The sequence below is a fragment of the Camellia sinensis genome, chromosome 10 (assembly GCF_055761805.1).
Source record: "Camellia sinensis isolate YWXY chromosome 10, ASM5576180v1, whole genome shotgun sequence".
NCBI lineage: Eukaryota > Viridiplantae > Streptophyta > Magnoliopsida > Ericales > Theaceae > Camellia > Camellia sinensis.
The window spans coordinates 92,061,827-92,081,812 of record NC_138970.1 but is presented as its reverse complement, the minus strand read 5'-3'; the positions used below and the strand labels follow the sequence as shown (position 1 = coordinate 92,081,812).

At 35.2% G+C, this 19,986-nt stretch overlaps 3 protein-coding genes across 10 annotated transcripts in view; all 3 read left to right on the top strand.

Moving 5' to 3' along the window:
* Positions 1-4,172: 4,172 nt before the first annotated feature.
* LOC114299867 (uridine nucleosidase 1) overlaps positions 4,173-19,986 on the top strand; it is a 56,630-nt gene continuing 40,816 nt past the window's right edge. For 2 of the 3 annotated variants that reach the window (XM_082891801.1, XM_082891800.1), the window contains exon 1: positions 4,335-4,463. Coding sequence is in view for 1 of the 3 variants with exons in the window: in XM_082891802.1 (XP_082747928.1) it covers positions 4,341-4,463 (123 nt within the window). In the remaining 2 variants the exon portion in view is untranslated. Of the gene's footprint in view, positions 4,464-19,986 lie in introns of all 3 variants that reach the window. The other variant, XM_082891802.1, reaches the window with a different exon arrangement.
* Positions 5,209-19,836, top strand: LOC114322051 (uridine nucleosidase 1). 6 transcript variants are annotated; one of them, XM_082891805.1, is made up of 10 exons: positions 5,209-5,342; positions 5,598-5,776; positions 9,461-9,532; positions 9,715-9,761; positions 9,861-10,043; positions 10,140-10,244; positions 18,707-18,803; positions 18,907-19,014; positions 19,128-19,260; positions 19,498-19,836. In XM_082891805.1, exons 2-10 carry the CDS (start codon positions 5,695-5,697, stop codon positions 19,550-19,552), a joined length of 882 nt encoding a protein of 293 aa, XP_082747931.1. In that variant the 5' UTR covers positions 5,209-5,342; positions 5,598-5,694; the 3' UTR covers positions 19,553-19,836. The 6 variants fall into 6 exon arrangements, with proteins under 6 accessions (XP_082747931.1, XP_082747929.1, XP_082747932.1 ...); XM_082891803.1 differs by having other exon boundaries at positions 9,461-9,576; positions 9,708-9,761; XM_082891808.1 differs by lacking the exon at positions 9,461-9,532 and having other exon boundaries at positions 5,237-5,342; positions 5,598-5,612; positions 5,685-5,776.
* LOC114322049 (uncharacterized) lies at positions 16,034-17,467 on the top strand. Its single transcript, XM_082891799.1, has one exon. It carries the CDS (start codon positions 16,169-16,171, stop codon positions 17,165-17,167), a length of 999 nt encoding a protein of 332 aa, XP_082747925.1. The 5' UTR covers positions 16,034-16,168; the 3' UTR covers positions 17,168-17,467.

Genomic DNA, 19,986 nt, shown 5'->3' with positions numbered 1-19,986 from the left:
CTCACTAGAATATAACGTCAAATCCACTACTGTCACAGGTGGTGAAACGATTATCTTTACCTCAAAGCTCTTCATAAAGGAGTCCAGATCTAGACTTGTTGTGCACACATCTAAGTCATCAAGATTGCAAAGGAGATCATCTCTGAGCCTCTTCACCTCTGATGAGTCAGATTCTAACTTGTATGAGAGAGAGAGAGAGACGGATAGATAGATAGATAGATAGAGGAAATAATATGTAGGTTTATAGAGAGAGATAGGTTTTAGAGATAGCAAAATATATTTGATTCAATGTTCAAGAACGTCTAGCCTATCATCGTTGGTTATTGATTTAGGCTGGGGGATACTGAAGACACACTAGCTAATTCAAATCTGAGTAGGGTTAGAAACTCAAAGGAAATACTCTAATGAAATGGGTTTGTAAAGAGAGAGTTGGATTTTGAACAGATAAAAAAATATTTTGACAGATATAACCCCGCTCTCTCTCCCTCTCTCTCTCTCTTCTCTTTATATATATTTGTATGTGTATGAGAATTTGAACAGATAGAATAAAAAATTGAACAAATATGAAAAAACAAGCTTGGTGAATTGCAATAGATATGGAAAATAACCTTGGTGAATTTCAATAGATAGGAAAAAATAGACTTGGTGAATTTTAATAGATAGATACAAATTTGAACAAATAGGCTAAAATAAAAATTTCAACAAATATGTGGTAATATCCTTTTAACCAACAAATGTCCTTATCACCAAAAAAGATTTTTCTTTAGATCTAATATTATACCTTCTTTAAATTAGACTTTTCACAAATTTTCTCTTTCAAATTTATATTTAAATATTAAAAAAATCACTGGTATTTATTGTAAGCACTATTAAGTGCTAAGTTGGAGTGTAAATTTGTTTACACACACCTTCTCATTGAATCATTTTATATTTTTTGTGAGACCATCTCATTGGTTATTATTATTATTATTATTTTTTGGTAACCCTTAAACCCTCAAGGCCGAGCCCTTAGGACCCGACCCTATAAGCCAACTCAAGAGAGGATGTCGAGGACCTTACCCCTCACCCCCTAATTTCAGTCAAGGGCTATAAGAAGACTAGTAGAGGTTTTAAACCCTGAACTTATCGTCATGCTGGCTGATGCCTTACCATGTTGGTTTTAAACCCTGAACTTATCGTCATGCTGGCTGATACCTTACCATGTTATCCAACCTTGGGATATCTCATTGGTTATTTATTGGTTTAGAAAAAAGAAGAGAAAGTAATTTGTATTTTTGTGAACAAATTTTCTATCGTAAAACCAAGCCCTGCTACACTTGTATTAGGGTTGGATATCGGCCCGTTAACCTGCCTAACCTAGCTCTATTTTTCTAAGGCTTTGGAAGGTTACTTTACTCCATAGGGCCAGGCTGGACCAACATTTTCAATTCGAAATATTAATAGGCTGGGCTTCAGATTTATACTTTCAACCCAACTTGGCTTGCTAATTAATTAATTAATTATTTATAATACATTAATATATATATATATATATATTTGGGATCTAAACTTTATCTTTATTAATTTTATTATAACTCACATTTTCGGTGACGTATGATTGAATTTATTTGAGAAATCCTTCAATCTATATTCAAAATCTTTCAAATTTATAATAATGTCAATATATTTATTTAAGAAATATAATGTGTGATTAAATTTAATTATTGAATGTTTTAATTTTTTTTAATCACATAGCCCGATTTATAGATTTAGGATTTATAATTATTTTTTAAATCGAATTTAGACAAATATAAAGTCTCGATGTTAAGGCCTAACCATACTTAGATAGGCACAAAATATCTTATTACGGGTTTGGACCGGCATTTGCCCACCCTTAGGGCTATTTTGGGAAGAGGGCTAAAAGCCATCTTTCAACTTTTAACTCATTTTAAATCATAAGGTGATTTTACTTACACAACTACTTTACCTCTTTACATTCTCTATATGAGTTTTTCCCCCTCCCAATTTTGTCCATGTGTGAAATTACCTTTAAGGACAAAACACTAAAATTAAATTTATTTTGTTATCTCCTTATATCCCTTGGTCTTCAATTCCCACTCCTTTTTTTTCTTTTCTTTTACATATCTCTTTTCAAAAAGTGAGAATCATAATATTTTGATCATTAAAGAAAATAATGAATGAAGAAACAGTGGTGAAGAACCATCAAAAAAAGTAAAATGGTGGGTTTTTTTTTTATTTATTTGGTAAGTTTTTATTGCGTTTTTCTAGACTGGTGTTCGACTTTCGTTCAGTGATTCGAAATCAAACAAAATAAAATAGTTCAGCAGTACATTGTCGAACAAAAAATATAAGTTTGGTAACCAACTACCAAATAAAAGATACATTTTCGGTAACCCCAAATCGAATTTTTTTAATTTGTTCGGCTTCTCATTACCATATATTTTCAGTTTTATTTTTTTATATTTTTAATTTTTTTGCCTGAAATGATAATATTTATATTCATTGCAACAACGCAAGTACTTCAATATTAGTGGACACTAGTCATGAATTCATTACAGACGAAATTTGTTAAGTCTTTTTTTTTTTTTACAAATATAATTTTTTCTTATTTTTAATTTGTATTGAGTTTTATTAATAATTTAACGTATAAATGTATTATCTTTAGATTTTTTGTAGTCGTGAAACATGAATTAAATAGGCTTCTGACGTTGGGAAAAAGACTAGATTTATCATTGTTATAAAGACATCAGATGCGGAAGGCAATGGCAGAAAACTATGACTTACACTTGTTTGTAAAAGAAGTGGTTATTATAGAGATAACATGAAGATCAAGGGGGAACGATTGAGATTGACAGGCTCTAAAAAGTGTGGACGTCTATTTCTATTAAGAGGAGAAAAATTACCTAAAAATTATCAAGACGAATTGTGATAGCATGTTTGATTGATAGATGCAAACAATGACAGATTTTATGGATACTTTATGGATATTCGTACACTTAATGTTTTTATGAATAATTTTATGGATACTTTTTATGTATGATTTTATGGATGCGTGTTTGATTTATAAATTTTTTTATGGATGCTTCAAGAAAAAAGTAAATCTTTCAATGTACAACGACAAGGGCCTAGACAATTCTATTGTAGTTTGGCAACATAACATTATAATAATCCCATTTGTATAACAATGTATCACTGAACATGCACTTCACAAGTGACCCAAATTAATTTCTTATTATCATCTAATTGGACGGCAACATAATGCTGGGAAAAAAAATATTATCCGATAACATGGCACTGGAGTAATTTAAATTAATTAGCGTTGTATTACCGAACAGGCCCACCACAAATTAAAAAATCATTGTTTGAAAGAAAGTGTCTCTGTAAATGTATAACAACAAAATATTAGAGAGATCTATTTTTCCCAACAATATAACACCGAATAATATAAATTGTTTAGTATGGTGTTACCAAAATTAGTGGTGTAAAAAGATAAAATAATTAATTTAGGTTAGTTTTGGTAGTATATTGGGGGTGTAATAAGAATTACATTTTTTTTAGTGGTGCAATGAGATGAAAAGTATAAAAAAGTTAAATAATGGTGTAAGTACAATCACCCTAAATCATATCATCTCTCATATCTTTTACATAATTTTTTTAGAAAAAAACAAAAAAAATTAACTTTTAGGTCAATGATCAAGTCGCATATGTTTGTCGTTCTCTTTTGACATTACCTATCCAGCAGCGATCAAGTCCGTTGTAATGGTTTACCAGTAGGATTGCAAACGAAACGAACTGTTCACAAACAAGCTCGAACTTGGCTCGATTAGGCTCGACTCGAGTTTGGTTCGATTACTTAATAAACGAGCTCGAGCTAAAAATTTAAGCTCATTTTATTAACGAGCCGAGCCCGAGCTTGGTAAGGCAAGGCTCGGCTCGGTTGGGCTCGCGAGCCTGTATGTGTGTATATATATATAACAAATATATATATGTGTTATGAAATTAGGGTTCAGTCCTCATATTTGGAAGCTGCTGTGTGGTTTTCTCTCACCCAAAAAAAAAAAAAAACTTGTTTCCTTCCGTCGAAGGTTTTCCTGATTCGCATAAGTGTGAGAGATTTGGTCTCATCTCTATTTCAAGAAACGTTGTTCTACAAGCTTTGTCTGGTACTCCTGCTTCCTTATTTTCTTATTTTTCATCTCTATTTCAAGAGATTTGGTCTCATCTCATCTCTCTCTGCAGACAAATTTTGGGGCTACCTACGGTCACAAACCCTAGAACTCCTCACTCATCTTCATCGCCTTTCAATTTCTAGAGAGAGAGTGTATGTTTACAGATCGGAAATGGCGGAGACCGAGACGTTTGCTTTCCAGGTTGAGATCAACCAGTTGTTGAGTCTCATCATCAACACTTTCTACAGCAATAAAGTGATCTTTCTCCGTGAACTCATTAGCAATTCCTCTGATGTAAGTCTCTCTCTCTCTCTCTCTCTTACATGTTGATTATTGTTATTATTATTGATTTCAAGATTGATCTGGTTTGAATCGTTCGTTTTTTGTTCTCTTTGATTTAGATCCTCCTTTGTTTATGAAATTTCAAGATGTGTTGTATAGAAATCAAAGATCTATGATTTTGTATCTCATTGTTTTTGTTTAATGTTTCAATGGAATGGAAAATATGAAAATAGAATTGATATATATGTATATATATTTTGTAAAAAATGTGTACTAATCTCTAGGCATTGATGTTTTTATTTATTTATATTTATCTCCCACTTTTCATGTTGTTGCACCTGGTGCTTTAGATTAATGGTATAGGTTGGTGTTGTCTATATATATATATACATATATACACGGTAGATTGACCATTCTATAACAATATGATGATCCACGTTTGATTTGAGTATTTATTGTTTTAGTGTATCAGATCACCTATATTCATTTTGGGTATGGTAGTAAGATTTGTGCTTGTTTATTTGGTGAATTATTTAATATATAAGAACAAGTCTGAAAGATTCAATTGTGATTTGGATTTGATTTTGGCAGATTTGAACAAGTCTATAAGAACAAGGCAGATTTGATTTTGGCTTTGTTCATAGCTTAATTTGTTTGTGTGTTCGAGCTCGAGCTCGAGCTCGTTCGTTTGTAAACGAGCTATGTCGAGCCAAGCTCGAGCTTTATAAATATCTAGCGAGCCGAGCTCGAGCGCAACTTTCATAACTCGACTCGAGCTCGAGCCGAGCCCGAACATTATCAAATTCTATCGAACCGAGTTCGAGCTTCACAGAACTCGACTCGACTCGGCTCGTTTGTAGCCCTATCTACCAGAGCAGCTGAGCTTACAAAGTGCCTGTTTGGCAGAGCTTAATTACAGCTTATTTCAGCTTTCAGCTTAATTTAAGCTATTTTGATATGTTTAGTTTAGCTTATAGCTTATAACTTATAGCTTTTTGGAAGTCAGAAATCAGCTTATTCTTTGAGTGGGGCAGGAGATGCTTTAAGAATAAGCTGGAAATCAGCTTAAGCTGAAAGTTATAAGCTATAAGCTGTTGAGGCATAAGCTATAAGCACTTTCCCACAATTCTACCAAACAGGGCCAAACAAAGCTGACAAAAGGTTTGATTTATTAATATAATTCGGTAGCTCCGAAATCTGAACCCTGCTAGTAATATTCCTCTCGATTCACAGTTAACAGTTAATGGCATCTGGGACCCCCAACGAAATGGGTTCCGGGAAACTTGTTCGTGTGAAGATCATAATCGATACAGATCCTGGTATTGGTATGTTCTCTCTCTCTCTCTCTCTCTCACCACTGCATAATTGTTTTCCCATTTTATTCCTTAGCTACCTGTTTCAGTGTTGAGTCAATTGGGCTTCACATCATCTCTTTCAATTCTCTCTCCCATATACCCTTTTGATATGTTGTCCCCTACTTGCAAAAATAGATAAACAGTTCAATGTGGTAGGAGTTTTTTTTTTTTTTTTGTGTGTGTGTGTGTGTGTGTGTGTGTGTGTGTGTGTGTGTGTGTAATATAAGTGGTTTAAGTAATAAATTGATAGTTGATTTTAAATGGAAAATTTTTTTTAACAGAGCATTCTATGTCAGTGGAATTCTTATATATTTCCAGTTTTTTAACTGCTTATATTATTGGGCACGAGATTTTATTTATTGAATGATTATTTTTTAACAAGAATCGATCATAAGTATTTGCATATGTGGTTGTGACAAAAATTAATCATAAACATATTATTTGACCCCAAAAAAAAAAAAAAAGCAAAAAGAAAAAAGAAAAAGCAGTGTCCACTAGCTCAGTTGGGATATGTGGTGGGTGCTGTCACCGCACTTGTGCCGTGACACCTCATGGGATTTGTCCCGAACTTGTTTTCATAATCTGAACCGCTTATAATAGGGTTCGTCAAACATCTTATCCATAAAAAAATTAAAAAAAATAAAAATAAAAATAAAAGAGAGATTAATCGAATATGTGTAGCCTCATGATCAGACTTTAATTTTTTTTTTTTTTTTTGTTAAATGAAATTTTATTACCACAACATCAAGAAGATGCCAAAAGAATACAAAACCAAGGCCCGCAAAACGGGAGCCTAACCAACTACATTATCAACAAAATCTAAGAGAGCAAATAAATCTGGATTCGCCTTTCTTGACACCCGGTTGTACAAAACACCCAAAAACCAAGCCTCTAACCGTGCAATGGATTGAGCACTATCCTGAAAAATACGTCGATTTTGCTCACCAACCACATCAAACACAAAGGCGCAATCGCCAAACCCTTCTGCCGCTGCTTCCTAACTCAACCACCCCCTAACACCACAACACATCCATGACCCGCCTAGGTTGAACCCCGACCACACCAAACAAAGAGAAAACAAGCACCCGCAAGCGAGAAGCAAACGGGCAACGGAGCAGCAAATGGTTCACTGTTTCCGCATTAGATTTTAATTGTTCTCCAAAAGATATGTCCAATTAACCTAATTTTTTTCATGAATGATTTATTCAATGAACCCTATTATATGAATGTTTTGGATCATCGAAATAGGTTCGAGACATGTTCCCATGAGCTTCATAACATGGTGTTGTGCCTATAAGGGCATCTCCAACGGTTCACCAAATATTTCATCAAATCTGAATAAAAAAAGCACGAATTCCTTTATCTAATATCAGCCACTCTGACGGTGCTGTCATCAGAACATAGATCGACCGGGGGGATGACCGGGCTGACGTCCGGCTGATCGACCGGCAACTGTTCCAGCTTACAGAGGCAACATTCATCACTATTCTAGTCTGTGGAAACATCAACCTCCTCCTCTGTAAAGAAAGAACCACCGCGAACATCCATTGATGTCCTTTTCTTAGCAGTCTCAACCCTCATACTCAGATCAATATCCATATTCAGTTCAGTTGCCAGTGCTCTCTTACTAATCTCTGACCTTATGGCTTCCACTTCAATCACATCATCACAGAGGCACCAAAGTATCTCAATTCTTACTACTGCTAGTTGTTTGTAATAATCACTCTCAAATAGCTTCAAGTATCTCAATTTTAACAAAGAACTCTTCGTTGATGGATACTTTTCAATCAGAGAGAGAGAGAGGTGCTTTGATAATGGAGGTTGTTGAAGAATGTCCAAAACAGAGCATAAGTGAGAGAGACAGTGAGAGTGTTCTTGATATGTGCGAATGAGTGAGAGAAGAGAGAGACATTGATGGAAGCACTTTGAAAGTCAGGGGTGAGTTTATGAAAGCACTTGAGCCTTTTATAAAAGTGCCTCATCAACCATCACAACCACCTCCTCCTCTCCTTCTTCCCCCTTCTCTTCTCACTCTACTTCCTCCCTCTCTCCTCCCTCTACCTCCTCTTCTTCTTCTTCTTCCTCCAATTACCCTTTTGGCTCTCCTTACTCTTCTCTCTCTTCAGAGCCCAAACCATTGGAGATTTGGGGATTTCTCTTCCAGGCTGAACATAAAGTGGTGAGTTGGGGATTTCTAAAATGGGTCATCTTTAAAAAGTGAAACTTTTTGTTGTTGTTGTTGTTGTTTTGTTTTTGGGGTTTTGAAGCTCAGGTCTTTTTTGTGTGAGCTCTCGATTGTGTTTTTACCAAAATCTTTGAATATTGATTAAGTAATCTCTGGAGAGGCAAGTGGGTTTTTGAAATGAAAAGCTGTTTATGAGCTCAAAGCAATTCCATCTACTGTTCTTGGTCTGGCATTGGATTTAACTCCAACAATCCATGGTCGAAATGCTCGATCTTACGCTCCGAGGGCTAGAAGGTAATGTCACTATCATTTCTAAGCTCAAAGCATTGAAATAGCTTGACCTTTCATATAATAACTTACATGGATCAATCCCACCTGCTTTTGGGAATTTGTCTGAGCTTGAGTGTCTTGATTTGTCTTCAAATAAGCTTTTAAATTCAATGAATTGTTCAAGGAAGAGGATGACCAAGGGGGACATCTGGCCGGACATTCGGTGGGTTCCATCCTCAACGGTCATATACAGTATAATGGTGAAAGGTTCCTAGATCCTCAGTTTGATGAAACATTTGCTATTTTTTCAATTTGATACATGTTTGGTGAAACCATTGGAGCATAAAAAGAGCTACTTTTTCACCAAATTTGAATTTGATGATAGATCTGGTGAAGCGTTGGAGATGGCCTAACTCCACTTCGAGCTCAGTTGGCCACTACTGATAGGGTTAATCATTGCCAAAAGTGAAGATTGATTATTTTTTCACTATTAGGGTGTTTTTCTTTAGTTGTTTATTTAGTTCCTATTATGGGGTTCTTTGTTGTAGTGTTGTAATGATTGTTGGTGTTGAGCTTGTGGATGTGTTACAGATATATGTTGTTAGACATTCTTACATAGTTGATTGCCCAATTTGATATAATTCTCTAGAAAATTGTGAATAATCTTCTATTGATTGAAAAAAATAAAAAATGGAGTGACGTATAGTCAAGGTAATCTTGTTTTTCTTTTCTCTGAACAAGTTTTTTATAAATAAATGTGACTCTTCTTGACAACAAATTGAGGTGGCATCTTAATTACTTTTATACAAAATTTATCACAATTACATGGTTGTGAGAGTCTTGAAAATAAACACCATGTGTTTGGATTCTCTATCTTAAAATCATAGATTCAAATTCAATCATATTGTTCTCTATCCAATTACCATATATATTTTATGTTTGTATAGCATTATTGTAATTATGTTTCACATCAATTTATGTTTTGAAGAGAAGGCATATAATAAAATCTCACATCAGTTTGTAAATTTTGTTTGTGTGTTTATATAGCATTTCTTGCTGTGCCATTATCCTTGGTAGTGCTCACATTCTCTCTTTCATAATGTAATAAGATTCCTATTTCATAGTGACAAAAAGAAGGGGAAAAAATTACTTAATTGTCATGTGTGAGATGTGAATGGAATCTTCATTGATCTACACAGATGATAGCGTCGCGATCTTCATGGCATTCCAAACCCCACAGCTGGAGGTCTTAGGTTTAACAACAATATTTGGTAATGTTACTACAGAAGATGCCACTCGCAATGCTTTGATCCTTGTATGTATTAATTAGTCGATTCTAATTCTAATTTCCTATACAGTAAATATAATTTTTTCCATAATTTGCGGTCTTTGATGTTTTTGGAACATTTTCATGATTATTTTTGATGTGCAAATCGATAGGGTTAGATTGCAGGATATCCTGATGTTCCTGTGGCAGAGGGTAGCCCTGAGCCTCTAAAGGTAACTTCTTTTTATGAGTTTATCTATAATTTTCTGCACAGTTGCACTATACTATATCAAAACACAGGCTACATGTGCATTTAATGTATTTTGGAACAGGGTGGAACACCAGATGTAGCATACTTCATTCACGGTTCAGATGGATTAGGGAACACAAATTTACCTCCTCCAAAATCCAAGAAAATTGAAAAGACTGCATCAGAATTTTTGGTGGATATGGTTTCTGAATATCCTGGCCAAGTATCTATACTGGCACTTGGACCATTGACAAATTTGGCTTTGGTAAGTTTCAGTATCCTTCCCTTCCGTTCACTGTGGTGCATATCACATTTATTTCCAAGTTTTATCAATCTTAAAGATGCATTTTGTTTTGATCAGGCTGTCAAAAAGGACTCATCCTTTGCAAGCAAGGTGAAAAGAGTGGTCATCCTTGGCGGATCTTTCTTTGCATTGGGAAATGTCAATCCTGCTGCTGAAGCAAATGTAAGTGCTCAGCTGGAATTAAGAATTTGGTCTGATCTCCACTCACTTACTCTTGTAAATAATCAGTTGCCGATAAAAAATCATCTTTGGGTCTTGCATTTGGTCACGGGTGATGCACCTGATTTTTGTGATTCCAAATTTTCCATATCAGAACTGCCCAAAGATCAAATTTTCTTAAATGACAAGCATAAAGAACCCCCTCCATCTGTTGTAAATAAATCAGTTGGCTGCTAGTCAAAACAAAAGTGAAGAGGCTGACTAGAGGTCAAAGGTTCATTAGAGAGTGGCAAAACACATCAGACACCAAGGACTTAGAGGACATCTGGGGAAGAGACATGGTGGTCCATCCATTTGAGAGAGAGAGAGAGAGAGAGAGTGACGCAGGGGAAGCTTATGTTGCAAAATGTACTTCTATTTATAGAAGGTTAGGCATGTGACCATAATTAACTATCAAGATTTCCTAGAATTCTGTTAGGATTTGGTAGAAATATATTTAATTATTAGGATTTGTCCAAATCTCAATTACCGAGGTCCCATACATAGTTTTTTGTGATGTGGTCTCTCTCTCTCTCCAGAATGCCTAAGTCAGCTTTGCTCGTGAGTGCATAGTGCTAAGGCAGAACGCCCATCTTTAGCCTCTAAGTCACAAGACCCCCCAGAGTCTTGTGATGAACATTGAATACTTTGGCATGCCTGAACCTTGCCTACTGGCTTAGGCACTTGAGCGGGCATTGTATACTCCTTGGAGTAGTAGCTCGTGCAGTTCAGACATGTGAAGTATGAGTTCTGTTGCTATGTTACATGGACTATGGTGTAGTTGTTGCTTGCCATGCGGATATGTGTCTTTGTGTCCTCATCTAATTATTATGTCGAAGGATATGAGGACATGACAACATATTTCTATTTCTATGTACTTGTCTTATTTTCTTGAGTAAATGGTGTTAACAAAACTGAAAAGTTTCATTCAGTGATAATTTTTCCATTAAAGCCTCATTTGGCAATTTCATTTTTTAGTTTAAAAGTAAAAAATTTACTAAAAAAAATCAAAAAGCCAATAATCTATAGCAAAAAGTTAAAGATTTATTTCTCTCTTTTTTTTACACATCTTTTTGTAAAAAAATAAAAAAATCATCTCAAACATGCTAATTTTTTTATATCATATTTTAGTTAAAAAATAAAAAAATTACTAAAAGAACTTGTTCCCAAATGAAGCCTAAATCCTACTAAACAAAACTACTTACACCATTAGGTATACATCAATAATAATTAGTTGTTAACACAATCAAAGGATATCAATCTCTATTTCATAGGATTTAGACATGTAATCTCGTTGTATACAATGGTACTACATATATAATTAATAGACCAAACACCTCGATTCCATCATTTTGATATTAAGGAAGTAACCTTGTTTGCTGTTGCGAAAATTATTAAATAATCCTGAAATACCCTGTGATCATACTTTCTCACTCATTACTCATTGTACCCTCTCATATTCCTTAATCACCCAATACAAAATCATAATACCCTCATTCTCCACTAATCATACTATTATGAAGCACCATGTGACCATACTCCCGAACTATCATAGTGATTATTCAGTAGTCCGAAAATATGGCCACGTTGTGCTCCATAGTAGTATGATTGGTGAAGAAAGTGGTGTATTATGATTTTGTTTTGAGTGATTAAAAAACAAGAAGAAACATAATGCATAATTGGTGAGGAAGCATGACTACCTGATATCTCAAAGGTATGTAATGATTTTTCCATTTTAAGTGTATTTAGATTAAGTGTATCTAAAAGATAAAATTTATGTAAAATATTTTTAAAAATTCACTAAAAAAAATACGAAAAATAAAAAATTTAATTTTTTGAAAAACGAACTCAATTTTATGGAACCAAACATGGAGAATTGACATAAAAAAATAAAAAATAAAAGCGTGGTCCCTAGGTGAACAATGACTTTGCCACGGTTACAAGAAAACTAATTAAATACATGACAGCAGGTGCCCCTCTCCCGATGATTATTTACACATGAAGAAAAATAATTAAATACATGACAAGACCAGTCTAGACTTGCTAATAGCCAAAAATCAAAAATGCTGTTACCATGCTCGCCAAAGGAACCGATATGTTATCATCCACCACCTCTGTAATTGGGAGTGACTCTACAATTGTTGCCACCAAAGAAACTAAAGCAACTCTTTCCACCGTCCAAATCCAATCCAACTGGAAGTATCAGAGGGCTGAAAAGCAGTAGAACATCCTATCATATGAAAAAAAGTCGTGAGTCAATATCAAATTTCATACGGGGTAAGCTAATCTACCGTCACGTGTTTGATTGCAAAACAAAGTTTCCAAAACTCACCCAATGGAGATCAAGAAACCAAATATAAACATTGAGATGCTACCAACCCGACTCTTCTTTTTGTAGGTGCTAGTAACAGCACTCAAAAATAAAAAAAGGGCAAATTACCTACCAGTCATTTTTTAAAAGTGTGTATTTTATTTAATCCCAAAATTTTTAGATAAACGAAAAATTCTGTGCCCATTATTTTCTACTCTTTCTCTGCATCTTACTTCTTCTCTTTATATCTATTTCTTTGAAATCCGGTGACGACCACACCTTCCTTTTGTTATTTTTCTTTCTAAAGTCACTAGCGACCAGCATTGCTTGGGGTTCACCGTCAACCACCAAGCACCGACTCCATGCTTCATGCTCACCGATGGCGAATAAGATAAGTTTCCGACGAAGAAGATGAGCAGATTTACATTAGATCTAGCTAGATTTAAACCAAAAATAGTTTTCGTAGTGCAAGCCTCTCTCTATATCTGTCTCTTTTCTTCGATCTCTTAGTTTTTTTTTGTTTTTTTTTTTATTTTATTTTATTTTATTTTACCTTTTTTGTACTTGATGAATTCTAAAATGTGAATGGTTCAGATTATCAAAATTGGGCAAAAAAAAGGGCCCACTAAACCAGACTAGACGGTCTAATCCAATAGAGGACTGGAGACAATCCAGTCCCTTTTATTTATCTCCGAAAAATGTACATGCACATACCGGTTTCATCCATTATATCTAATAAAATTAATTTAAGCAATTGATATAGCCACATTAAATCATAACTAACAGTAATTAGACTTGCAATAAAAAAATTACTTTAATCATAACCAAAATACAAATGGGGGCGATCGCAATAGATTATAACAAATATTATTTTATAACAAAATCAACTATCATAAGTTCTTTTATTTGGGTAGAATTTTACAAAATCAAATACAATTCTTTCCAACGGGAGGTAGGATTCGAAAAAATGGTAGGAGATGATTGTCCAATTTTACGATTGAATTAGAGGGTTACTATTTACCCCTACCTTATTTTAGGGGAGTACACGGTTCGGATTGGTTCGGTTCTGAGAAAATTCAAGAACCGAACCGATCTTAACGGTTCTGTAATTTTGAGAACCAAACCAGACCATTACACTTGTAAAACCGGACCAGAACCAATCCGAAAAAATGGTTTGGTTTCGGTTTGGTTTACGGTTTCAAAAATTTCTATTTACAAGAATAAATTGTTAATATTAACAAAATAATTACTCAAATTAATTACATTTAACTCATGATAAAAACTAATAATATTAAGGTATTACTCAATATTACATATCTATACCATCCTAATATCATTAAAATTATAAAAAAATAATTAATAAAAATAAAACTTGATATTATATATATATGTATCTTTTAAAATTCGGTTTAGTTCAGTTCGGTTTGAACTGCAGTTTTTTTATAAAATCCATCAACCGAACCGTTTTTGTAGTTCTCATTTCTTAATCCGAAACCGAACCAATTCTTAATAGAACCGAACCAAACCGTATGATTCGGTCTGGTTCGGTCCGGATTACCGGTTTGAACGGATCTGACTGTTCAAGAACAACTCGTTGGCCGAACTTATCGATCCATTACCTACTAAACTGTTCGGTGAGAATCCAAAAGAAAATTCAAACTTAACGAGCCTGACTCAGTTGACAAGAAAGAATCTGACTTAGGAGCGGGGGATAACACGTAATGCATAGGACTTACAGGAGCACTGGAGAAATAGCTGATGGCGGGGCAGCCGCAGCCGGGGCTTGAAGTTGCGGAGACGTAGGGAGTGGAACATGTGCTGTTGATTTCTTCGCTGAGACGGTGGCTTTTGTGAGCATCGTTGGTGTCGCCATTGTTGGAGGAGTGACGGTCGACGTTTGGTTCGCCATTGTTAGGGTTTGAAAAGAGCACCATTGCTGTGAATTCGAGAGCAGAAATGACAGAGGACCCCCACAACAACAATCCCCACAGAGACATGTCAGTGATGAGTGACCGGAGGGAAAAAAAAAAAAGCAAAAGCAACCAATTCCAATACATTGAGGTGGTGGGGTTTTTGCCGCTTGAGAGAGTTTTGGGGTGGGTTTAGAGACTAAAACGGGTCTGACTAGTTTATTGTACACGCAATAATTAGATAGAGAGCTCTGTGAATGAGGAGAGAATGCATACATGGTTATGCATTGTGCTTCCAATAAATATTGGAATTTAATTTTTTTAAATTAATTTTTTATTTTTTATATGTTCTTATTTGGAAAAATTATTCAAAAATTTTATTTCAGAAAATGTTGCTTCATTTAGTTTTGGATGTTTTCTTCGAAACTAATTATTCAAAAATTCCATTCCATTTCAGAAAATTATTTATGGTATGTTGTTTTGGTTTAATTTGGGAGTTTTGGAGTTTACTTTTTTACTTTTGGGTGTAATTTTGGTTTTAATTTTTTATTGGTGTTGTGGTGAGTTAGTTATGGTATAGTGTTATTTTTAATTTTTTGTGGGGGATTGTGTGGAGCGATTTAGAGGATTAGTGACGTTACCCATTTGGTGTGGGTTTGTAATGTAGGTCAACATATAATATGGTCGGGTTTGGTGTTGATATGTTACTATTTTATTGTATGTATGTATGTATATATATATATTAAGGAAAAGGGGACTTTCAACCCCCAAGTCTTGTGGAAACTCCAATATCCCAATTTAAATTTCTTGAATTTTTTATTTAAAAAAAAAAACCTTAACATTTATTAACTTTTCCCAACCCCCAAGCCTTACTCTCAAAATAACCCTTTAATGCATTAAGAACAAGCATAAAAAAAATTCCTTAAAAAGTCTTGAAAAAGGTACTGTAATAACTATATACGGATTATATTTATAATTATTTGTATGAGGGGATTTTAAATGCTGATTAGGGAATTTTGACCAAATCAATAAATACAGGCATGTGGAAAGACATGTGGATTGAAAAAAGTTAATAAATGCTGATCAGGGAATTTTGACGAAATCAATAAATGCTGAGTTTTTTTTTAATAAGAAATTTAGAAAATTCAGATTAGGATATTGAACCTCCCACAGGCCTTGGGGTTAAAAACTCCCTTTTTCCTTAATATATAGCATAGATATATATATATATATAAAATAAAATAGTAACATATCAATACCAAACTCGACCATATTCTATGTTGACCTGGATTAGAAACCCACACCAAATGGGTAACATCCCCTAAATGACTTCACACAATCCCCACAAAAAATTGAAAATAACACTATACCATAACCAACTTACCACAACATCAATAAAAAATTAAAACCAAAATCACACCCAAAGGTAAAAAAGTAAACTCCAAAACTCCCAAATTAAACCACAACAACGTACCATAAATAATTTTCTAAAATGGAATGGAATTTTTGAATAGTTGGTTTAGAAGAAAACATCCAAAAATAAATGAAGCAACATTTTCTAAAATGGAATTTTTGAATAATTTTTCCAAATAAGAATATATAAAAAATAAAAAATTAATTATTAAAAAATTGAATTCCAATATTTATTGAAAGCACAACGCATAACCATGTATGCATTCTCTCATTCACAGAGCTCTCTGTCTAATTATTGCGTGTACAATAAACCAGTCAGACTCGTTTCAGTCCCTAAGCCCACCCCAAAACTCTCTCTCAAACAGAAAAATCCCACCACCCCAATGGATTGGAATTGGTTGTTTTTTGTTTTGTTTTTTTTCCTCCTATCACTCATCACTGACATGTCTCTGTGGGGATTGTTGTTGTGGGGGTCCTCTATCATTTCTGCTCTCGAACTCACAACAATAGTGCTCTTTTCAAACCCTAACAATGGCGAACCAAACGTCGACCTTCACTCTTCCAACAATGCCGACACCAACGATGCTTACGAAAGCCATCGTCTCAGGGAAGAAAGCAACATCATATGTTCCACTCCCTATGTCTCTGCACCTTCAAGCCTCGGTCGTGGCTGTCCTGCTGTCGGCTACTTCTCCAGTGCTCCTACAAGTCCTATGCACTACGTGTTATCCACCGCTCCTAGGTCTGATTCTTTCTTGTCAACTGAGTCTAGCTCGTTTGAGTTCGAATTTTCTTCTGGGTTCTTACTGAACGGTTCAGTTGGTAATAGATCGATGAGTTCGCTCGACGAGTTGTTCTTGAACGGTCAGATCAGGCCGATGTCACCACTACGAGCAACACAGTTCCAATGCCAAGAACACGAAGAAAATGAGGCCTCTCATCATCATCATCGCATTCTGGAGTTGGAAGATTCTGAGAACAAAGAAGTTGAAACTCTGTTGATCGAGACAACACCGTCAGGCTCTGCTTCGTCTTCAAGGTCTTCATCGTCTGGAAGGACCTTGAAGAAGTGGATATTGTTCAAGGATCTATTGTATAGAAGCAAAACCGAAGGTAGAGGTAACAAAAAGAAGTTCTGGTCATCGATCACGTTCATTTGCTCATCATCTTCAAGGGACGAGAAGGAAAAGAATCGCAAGGAAACGCAAAAAATAGATCTCCGGAAAACTAGTGAACGGCGTCAGAAAGCGTAGGGTTCCGCTGTCGGTTCACGAGTTGCATTACACTGCGAATAGAGCACAAGCGGAGGAGATGAAGAAGAAGACCTTCTTGCTCTACCGGCAAGGATGGCTCGGATGTCTAGGGATTAGCGTTTGCATTTTTGAGTAATTTTATTTGTTACCGTATTATGGATTGTAATTTAAGCTCTTGTATAGTAGAAACAGAAGCCTTTGTTCCAGTCACCATTGATGATTTTGCTTCTTTAGCTATGAAGATATTATTGGATTCTTTAGCTATGAAGTATAAATAATATATTTATTTAAATTATTTTAAATAATTTCACTGTACTACGGAAACTATTTTTGGTTTAAATCTAGTTGGATCTAACGTAAATCTATTCATCTTCTTCGTCGGAAACTTATCTTATTCGCCATCGGTAAGCATGAAGCATGGAGTAGGTGGTTGGTGGTTGACGGTGAACCCCAAGCAATAGTGGTCGCTAGTGACTTTAGATTAGAAAGAAAAACAACAAAAGGAAGGTGTGGTCGTCACCGGATTTCAGAGAAATAGATATAAAGAGAAGAAGTAAGGTGCATAGAAAGAGCAGAAAATAATGGGCACAGGATTTTTCGTTTATCTAAAAATTTTGGGACTAAATAAAATACACGCTTTTAAAAAATGACTTGTAGGTAATTTGCCCTTTTTTTATTTTCGAGTGCTATTATTTGGTAGAAATATATTTAATTATTAGGATTTGTCCAAATCTCAATTACCGAGGTCCCATACATGGTTTTTTTGTGATGCAGTCTCTCTCTCTCTCTCTCTCCAGAATGCCTAAGTCAGCTTTGCTCGTGAGTGCATAGTGCTAAGGCAGAACGTCCATCTTTAGCCTCTAAGTCACAAGACCCCCCAGAGTCGTGTGAGGAACATTGAACACTTTGGCATGCCTGAACCATGCCTACTGGCTTAGGCACTTGAGTGGCATTGTATACTCCTTGGAGTAGTAGTAGCTCGTGCAGTCCAGACATGTGAAGTATGAGTTCTGTTGCTATGTTACATGGACCACGGTGTAGTTGTTGCTTGCCATGTGGATATGTGTCTTCGTGTCCTCATCTAATTATTATGTCGAAGGATATGGGGACATGACAACATATTTCTATTTCTCTATATACTTGTTTTATTTTCTTGAGTAAATGGTGTTTACAAGGTGCAATTATAGCATTCATGTATAATATGGGCACTTTATACTTTGTTTCACAATAAATGTGAATTACTAAATATATCTGTTAGGTGAATGTTTAACTAAACATGCCAGACACACCTCATATCCTTACCCATGAGTGTCAGTGTCCGACAAATGTACTTCATACACACCGAAGTGTCCATGTAATGATTCCTAACTACAAGGGATGTCAGGTTGGCGAGGCTTGCTAAAGATGAAGTCTTAGGACTTAGGCACATTTGAGATGCTTATCAGTCCTTTGATCCCTCTCAGCTTGGACTGACCATATGGAAGCTAGTTTAAGTTCTCATTCTGTCAAATTACACCACTTGCCTTTTCCGACTTGCAGATTTATGGGGACCCAGAAGCAGCTGATATTGTGTTTACATCTGGGGCAAATATTGTTATTACTGGCATAAACATTACAAGACAAGTCATAATGACAGGTCCTGCTTCGCCTTTTTAGTTTTCTTTGTTAGTGTTTTTGTTTTGTATCATGCTTTAACGAATCTATTTCTCCCCTAAATCAAAGATATCTTGCGGTTTCAGATGCTGACCTTGATGAATTGAGGCAGTCTGAGGGAAGACATGCTCAATTGTTAAGCACTATGTGCAAATGTTACAGAGATTGGCATGTTGAGTCTCTTGGAGTCTATGGTAACTTCTGTTCATAAATTGGGCAATATTAAAGTTGTGCTGTTTTGATTGTTAATCAACGTAGTCAGTTATAAACATTAATCAAAATAACAAATTGAAGTTAACAAATGTAGGGATTTTCCTCCATGACCCAGTCAGTTTTGTGGCACTAGTTCGACCCGACCTCTTTACATACAAAAAGGGGGTTGTGCGAGTTGGAACAGAGGGGATATATATGGGGCACACACTCCTGGACCATGAACAAAAGTACGTTTAAAAGACCAAGGATACTCTGTTCCCAAATCCCTATGCCTCTATGTCCTAATGTCATTGATGTTTTGTGGGAATTTCAAGAAATGATCGGGTTGGGAGTGCATTGGGATAGAGTGATAGGGATTAGGGGAAAGAGGGTTCCGTGCCCATTTCAAGTAAAATGCATTTTTGGGGGTGTATTTTGGTCTTTTTCATTATCGTTTCTAAATTTATCTTAATAATCTGATACAGATGGGATTCAAGCAACCCATGGTCAGGAGCCTGTTTCAGTGGCGTGGACGGTTAATGTGGATGAAGTTCTTGATTATATTAAGAAACTGTTGATGGAACCATGAAATCTTTTGAAGTTGTGCTCGACGCCCACTGAAGATGTCAAATACTTTGAAAATAAATGTTGGGTTGTCTTCATTTTCTACTTGAGATCCCTTGCACTGTTAGTGACAAACCAAATTTTGGGGGTTGAGTTCTAGTTTGCCGGTCTCCCATAGCTGAAAGTTTGCTGTAATATATGAAATATATAAACGCATTTACTTAATATACATCAATCAAAGCAAACATTTTACGAACATATACCTTCATGAGTACGCACTGTTTTGTAAACTTTTGAAGTTGTGTTGTTTCTTTATACATGGCTTTGTTTTCTTTTAATCTATATTTTGCATGCTTTAATTTATGTTTTGTTTGCATTCATCGGATATATAGTTCCTTTGTTGCATTATT

What these genes read in the sequence shown, in the direction of transcription:
- LOC114322049 (XM_082891799.1), top strand. Translation starts at nt 16,169, where the DNA reads ATGTATGCATTCTCTCATTCACAGAGCTCTCTGTCTAATTATTGCGTG.
- LOC114322051 (XM_082891803.1), top strand. Translation starts at nt 5,695, where the DNA reads ATGGCATCTGGGACCCCCAACGAAATGGGTTCCGGGAAACTTGTTCGT. An exon ending in GTAGCCCTGAGCCTCTAAAG is followed by an intron (nt 9,762 to 9,860) that starts GTAACTTCTTTT and finishes ATTTTGGAACAG; the next exon opens with GGTGGAACACCAGATGTAGC. An exon ending in CTCCTGGACCATGAACAAAA is followed by an intron (nt 19,261 to 19,497) that starts GTACGTTTAAAA and finishes AATCTGATACAG; the next exon opens with ATGGGATTCAAGCAACCCAT.